Source organism: Athene noctua, unplaced genomic scaffold (assembly GCF_965140245.1).
Source record: "Athene noctua unplaced genomic scaffold, bAthNoc1.hap1.1 HAP1_HAP1_scaffold_258, whole genome shotgun sequence".
Lineage (NCBI taxonomy): Eukaryota > Metazoa > Chordata > Aves > Strigiformes > Strigidae > Athene > Athene noctua.
Genome location: NW_027437723.1, coordinates 22,228 through 28,492, shown reverse-complemented (window position 1 = coordinate 28,492; position 6,265 = coordinate 22,228). Strand labels below are relative to the sequence as shown.

General features: G+C 64.0%; 1 protein-coding gene across 1 annotated transcript; it reads left to right on the top strand.

Annotated features, from left to right (window-relative positions):
• Positions 1-1,360: 1,360 nt before the first annotated feature.
• On the top strand, positions 1,361-6,040 carry LOC141955456 (coiled-coil domain-containing protein 183-like). The gene is made up of 11 exons (XM_074895224.1): positions 1,361-1,702; positions 2,674-2,841; positions 2,971-3,075; positions 3,268-3,390; positions 3,735-3,848; positions 3,990-4,050; positions 4,133-4,233; positions 4,494-4,654; positions 5,010-5,199; positions 5,343-5,468; positions 5,718-6,040. Exons 1-11 carry the CDS (start codon positions 1,361-1,363, stop codon positions 5,937-5,939), a joined length of 1,713 nt encoding a protein of 570 aa, XP_074751325.1. The 3' UTR covers positions 5,940-6,040.
• The last annotated feature ends 225 nt before the right edge of the window (positions 6,041-6,265 follow it).

Genomic DNA, 6,265 nt, shown 5'->3' with positions numbered 1-6,265 from the left:
TACACCTGCGCCAAACCACGCTGGGTTTTTTTCTTGTAACACCACGGTTAAGCTTTGGCAAGAGGAAAGGATGTTCCTTGTGCCACCGGCCTGGCTGGAGCCTCAGTGCCAGCGGCTCACGGCAGGACATCTGGGTCTGCATCTGTGCCCGCAGGTGCTCCCCATGTGGGGGCTCATCCTGACCCGGGTCACTGAGGCTGGGTCCCTGTGAGGGTCAGCACTACCGGAACAACAATGGGCTGGTGGATTTTAGGAGGGGGGGTGTTACACATCATCTGCTGTAAACCAGCGTGCGGAAGAGACCCAGGTGCGAAGCACGAGGCTTTGCTGGAAGAGCAGCTTGTGTGGTTGTGTGTATGGAACTGTGCTTTGTGCCCCTTGGGAAGGGGAAGCACTGAGTCATTTGTGACTTGTCTCTGGCCTGTAATTTTGGGAAGTGGGGCTTTGGATCTTGAGGGCCGTTCTGCAGGGCTCTTGGATATCTGTCGGTCTGTTTCCCTGCGGGACTGGTTTACATTATCTTATGGTCAACGCAGATTGATTATGGTAGAAACCAGGCAATTTCCTTCTGATTTAATAATGTATTCTTATGATAATCTCGTGGCCTGTATAGGTCTAATAGTTCTGAAAAGCTGGTTGATGTCTATCACTGAATGGGCTACGGACCAAAACTGTTAATTTGGGTGCCTGGAAGACGTGTGTGTAGCTCCCACCCTGTCAGAAGGCAGGTGGGGAAGGGGCAGACAGGCCCTTTCCCACGCAGCTCTGCAGTTAGCACTGACTTCTGCTGGCTATGAGCTCGCACCTCCTCTTTGGCAAAACGGTCTTCCTGGGAAGACCAACCCAGGGGGGGAGTTGTTCCCTTGGTTTCTGTGGCCAGCACCTGGAGCACAACAGGGTGAAGATCTCGAGTTACAGAAACTAAATCTAAGCTGGTTTGCTCTTGCCCGCTCCAACCGGAGCGTAACTCCCTGCACCAGCGTTTCCTGAGTGAGGAACTGACATTTCCAAAGGTGCGTATCTAGGGAGACGCCTCTGGGCATCTGAGACAAGCTGGCAGCTCGCAGGAGAGCGCCGGAGCCGTGTTTGGGTACGGGTGTGCAGCTGTTTTCCCTGAAATGCCCCTCGCCCTGTTTCTGGCGGGGCTTGGGGGGCTCCCCCGGCTGGGCGGGTGGCAGCTGCCGTAGCCACGGGGATGGGAAGGAGAGCGGGGATCTCCCCTGCCCGCCCTGCCTTCGCCTGCTCGGTAACCGATTATGACCTCACCTGTTCCGTGCCCCGGCAACAGTTCCCGGGCGCGGGGAGCTGGGCTCCACCCGTGGCCACAGCCCGGGCTGTCTCCAGTGCGCGAGGAGCTGCGATGGATGCCACACGCGCGGCGGGGCTGAAGGGCCGAGGCAGGAGCACCAGCTCCGTGCCGGGCCGGAAGGCAAAGCTCAGCCAGCACGCCCGGGATCTGCGCACCGTCATCGCCTTGCAAGGTGCTGCCCCTTGGGCTGCGCGGGGACGGGACGGGGCGGGCGGGGGGCTCTCGGTCCCCCCATCGTCCTGCGTGGTCCCAACAGCACCTTCGTGTCCTGCAGAGCAAGAGAGGGAGGCTTTCACGTGGTCCTGCGGGGAAGAGCTCCAGCAGAAGAGCGAGCGGCTGCCCCGCCTGTGTGAGGCGGTGCAGGACGTCCGTGCCCCGAGCGGCGCCCAGAAGGTACCGGCAGGTCCCGTCTACTGTGCCCCTGCCTGTGCTGGCCCTGCAGAGACAGCGCCCCCCTTGCCCCTCATGCGGCTTCCTCTGGATGTGACCGTCCCCAGGCTGGGGGGATGTTCTCTTTGCCCCTCTCCTGCCCCCGGTGCCCAAGCTCACCACCTCCCAGGTCTGCGAAGCGCAGGAGCCCTCGGGTGTGGCTATGCCGGGGAGAGGCAGGAGGCCATGGCAGGCTCCGGCGGGCAGGGGCTGCTCGCTGGGGGCCAGGGCTCCGGGGCGCTGGGAAGAACAGCGTGCGTGGCGGAGGGGCCGGGGGCCGGCACAGGGACAGCCCCACGGGGCTGGTGCGGCGAGACACGGGGTGTTCCCGTGTGGTGCCGTGGGTCCCCTTCCACCGCTCAAGGGACCCCCTGGAGCTCCCCGAGCAGATCCTTGGCCCCAGCAGAGCTCCTGGCCGTCCCAGCCTGCGTGTCCCCAGGGCTGCCCGGGTTCCTGCAGGCTCCAGCTGCATCCCTGGAGAGAGAAGCTCTCTCTGCCCTCCCCTACCTGTCCCCGGGTTGTGACCTGGCTGTAAGGCCGTGGGGACAAGGGGTGCTGGCCCCACGCAGCTGCCTTTCCCTGGGGTCTCTTGCAGGGACAGGGCAGTGCCGCCGCTCTCTGCCAGCAGCCACATCTGGGGCACCAATCGATGGATTTTATTGGCGCCCAGCCCCGGGTCTGCGCTGTGCAGAGTCCCTAAGCCTGACCCAGCGCTGCCCTCAGTAGTTGCCCAGCTCTGCCTTAGCCCGACCAGCCCCCCAGAGCAAAGCTCTCCAAGAGCCCGTCCTGCCAAGGGAGCGACGATGTCCTGCAGCAACGTCCTGGCATCTGTAGCTCTACCTCAGGGGCAGTTTTCCAGACAGGACCCTTCTCCTGTGAGAAGGTGCCCAGAGAGCCCTGCCTCTGGCCTGGCCAACGCTCCCATGTCCATGCAGGTGACCCAGGAGAAGCTCCGGGCTGAAATCCATGCGCGGGTGAACACCTGTAACTTGCTGCTGGACCAGGTGAGGCAGCGGAGACGAGCCCGGGACGAGCTGCAGAGGCGGCTGCAGCGCCTGCAGGCTGTGGAGAAGGAGGACAAGCAGCAGCAGGCGCAGCTGCAGGTACCCAGGGCCCCTTCCTGGGGTGGCAGCACCCGTGAGGGGCCTTCATCCCAGCCCTGCACCCCCCCGGTGGGTTCCAGGCTCGGCACGTGGCGTCACCCCGTGTCCCCCCTCCTGTCTCTGCCCCAGGCCATTCGCCAGCTGGAGAACAGCATCGAGAAGATGCTCTTGAAAGTTCAGGCTGCACAGAAGGTGACAGCCCTGTACGTGGAGGTGCGGGATGCCCTGCGGAAGGTGAGCCCCTCCTCACTGTGTGCCATCGTCCCACCCGCTCCCCCTGCCAAGGCAACGAGGTGTCCAAGGGGTTGCTCTGGTGTTACGCCCCCCCGCATCAGCCAGGTCCTCCTGCTCCCTCCACCCCCTGTCACAGTGTGGGGGACCCCTGGGGCTCAGTGGGGTGACGTGCTGTGCCTCTCTCTGTCCCAGGAGCTGGACCACCTGCCTATGCACCTGGACCTCCTGTGTGGGACGGCTGAACGCTACCATAGGGAGCTGGAAGATGCAGAGCTCGTGGCTGCAGATGCCCGCAGAGCGGCTGCTGTAACCAAGGTGAGATGGCCCGGGGCACCGTGGGGCCCTTTCCCACACTCCAGAGCCCACCGACAGCACCACGCGCCCCGGCTGGCCGGGGAGTCTTCCTGCAACAGAGACTGAGCTGGGCTTGCCCACGGCACCCGGCTGCCTCCAGAGCTCCTCCTGGGTCTCGCTCTTGGGCCAGAGTGCCCTGGGGCTGGGGACAGCCTGCCCGAAGCGCCAGCCACGGTGAAGGCAGCGTGCTCAGCACGGGGAGGGCAGGTGTCCTTTTTGACACTGGTCATCCCAGAAGCTCAGCTGGCTCCCAAAGGTCCATTCCGGCTTCCGCAGCTAATTTTCCCTTCTCTGATACGCTGCAGGGCGACGTGGAGAAGTTAAAAACCCAGATGCGGGCGGACAGAGAGTTCTGGTGCCGCTCCGAGGCCGCGCAGAAGCTGCAGCTCAAGGAATTCTTAAAAAGGCATCTGAGAGAGGTGAGCTGGGGGGGCCAGCACAGGCAGGGCTGCGGGCAGGTGACAGGCACCAGTGCGGAGCCCCCCGTGGGTGGGGGGCCTGCAGGGCCAGCTCCCCCAGGGTGCCAGCAGCTCGGGGGCTGACGCTGAACATCCTTGCAGCAAGCCAGGCACAAGCTCGCCGTGGACTTGTCGAAACTGCAGCTGCAGGACCCTCTTGCGGGTGAGTGCCTGGCGGGGTGCAGGGGGGTGTGACGTGGGCACAGCTGCAGGCAGCATTCCCTGACGCTTCCCTCCCACGCCAGGAACCCAACTGGAGGACACCAAGTCCCAGGAGGAGTACAAGGCCTGGGTCACCAAAAAGGTGGAGGAGGCCAAGGCTGCGGTGCCGTGCTCCCACGTCTGGGTAAGTAAAACCCATCTCCGTTAAAACGCAGGGCTGAGCCGAGACCTCTCTGCTGGCCTTGTGTCCCGGCGGGGTGCTCTGCTCTGCTCTGCCCCTGCAGCCCCCCAGACCCCTCCTGTGCAGGCAGGGATGGAGCTGCTTTTCTCCATGCCATGAACCTGCAGCAGTCCCTGGGGCAGAGACCTCCCCGAGGCCACGGCCCGGCTCCTGTACCCTCCAGGAGGGCCACGGGCTGAGTCCTCGTGCTCTCCCCTGGCCAGGACATGGCTGGCAGGTTCCTGGAGCAGCAGAAGGCCTCGGCGGACCTGGAGCGGTATCTCCAGCAGTGCAAGGAGAAGCAGCAGGCGCTGAAGGAGACGCTGCACCAGCTGGAGCTGAAGCACGATGAGCTGAAGCGTCGCCAGCCCCCCAACACCCTCAGGTACTGCTGGCCTCGGGACAGCCGTGCCAACTGGGCCACCACCCTTGGAGGAGGGATGTGGGCATCCTGGGTGTCCCAACAGGGCCCCTCTTCCCCCGTCCTGCTGCAGCCCCCACCCCTCCTGCTCTGGGAGGTTTCCTGAGCAGAGTGCTCCCCCAGCGCTGGGCCTGGCAGAGCCCCCAAAGCTCCCGCTGCGGGTGGCACCAGGAGGACCCTTGCTCCTTGCCTGGCGTGGGGAGTGGGACCAGCAGCGTGGGGTTGGGTTGCAGGCAACATCTCTGCTCTGCAGGCGGTGCGGGGGGTGAGACGAGCACTTTTGGCAACAGATGTGGGGTGTCTCTGCACCCTGATGCAGTTGTATGGATGTGAATGTGTCTGGCTGCAGGAAGCTGGAGGAGGAGCTGAGGAGGGAGCTGCAGCGGGAGGAGGCTCGGCGGGAGCAGATGCGAACCCAGATGCTGAAGGAGGAGGATCTGCTGCTCCAGTTTGACCACGCTGTCAACAACCTGGCCGTCCTGCTGCGTGGCATCACGGTGCCCGGCCAGGTACCCGTGCGGTGCGGGGGTGAGCACGGCTCCGGCCGGTGCTGGGGGTGCAGCGGCACAGCACAGTGATGTGTGGAGCGGCCACTGTCACCCCAAGAGACTCTTCTTCCCCACCAACGTAGTTGTTCTCTCTCCGATTGCAGGACGCTTTTGTCCAGGCCTGGAGTACGCAGGAGAAGCTCCAGCACTGTAGGCAGAAGCTGCAGTACCTGGTGCAGCGCACGGCCAGCCTGCCCCCCGAGAGCCACAGCCTCAACGAGGACAATGCGGTGCGTGCTGGGGCTCCATCCCTGCGGTGGTCTTTGGGGACCCGCACAGGGCTCTCCCAGGTGGCCCGTCCCAAGCTGTCCTCCTAGATGGGAGCACGGACGTGGCCCCGGGGAAGAGCCGTGGCGCAGCTCAGCCCCAAGGGGCACTGGGCGCTGCGGGGTGTCCCCCCATGGGGACATGGAGGTGAAGCACCCCTGGGTTTGAACACCCCCTCCCCTTCAGCAGTTAACCCAGGGTGTCTTTCACAGACTTTTGTCAAGGTCCGAAATCTCCTGGAGCAGACGATGGCACAGGCTCCCCGGAGCCTGAAGATTTCCTTGGAGGACACCAAGGGTAGGAGAGCACAGCGGGGACACGTCCCCCAGCGCCTGTCCCAGCCCCTGCCCACAGGCAGTTCTGAGCGTCCTCGCCTGTCTCCCACTGTCCCAGCAGACCCCGACCCAGGAGCTGCCTCCAGACCTTGGGTCTGACCTTGGCTGTCTCCAAGGCTTTGAGCACGGGGCGTGGTTTTAGGTGGGGATGTGGGAGAACGACGGCAACTGTTGGGGTGGTAAGCGCTAAGCCCCAGCAGAAACAAGGGGAGATGCTGTGGGGCAGGGAGGGGGCCCTCGTCTTCAAAATCCCCTGCCCTGAGGGTGAAGAACCAGTGCTTGGCTCTGCCTGTGGCCTCCTCTGATTGGAGGCTCTTGGAGCAGACAAGGAGCTTCTGCAGCTCACGGCCCTTTTTCCCAAAGCGGAGGTGAAGCCACCGCCCCGCAGCTCCAGACCTTGGTGGGAAGCCCCAGCAGTGTTGGGG

What these genes read in the sequence shown, in the direction of transcription:
- LOC141955456 (XM_074895224.1), top strand. Translation starts at nt 1,361, where the DNA reads ATGGATGCCACACGCGCGGCGGGGCTGAAGGGCCGAGGCAGGAGCACC. An exon ending in AGCAGCAGGCGCAGCTGCAG is followed by an intron (nt 2,842 to 2,970) that starts GTACCCAGGGCC and finishes TCTCTGCCCCAG; the next exon opens with GCCATTCGCCAGCTGGAGAA. An exon ending in GAGCGGCTGCTGTAACCAAG is followed by an intron (nt 3,391 to 3,734) that starts GTGAGATGGCCC and finishes GATACGCTGCAG; the next exon opens with GGCGACGTGGAGAAGTTAAA.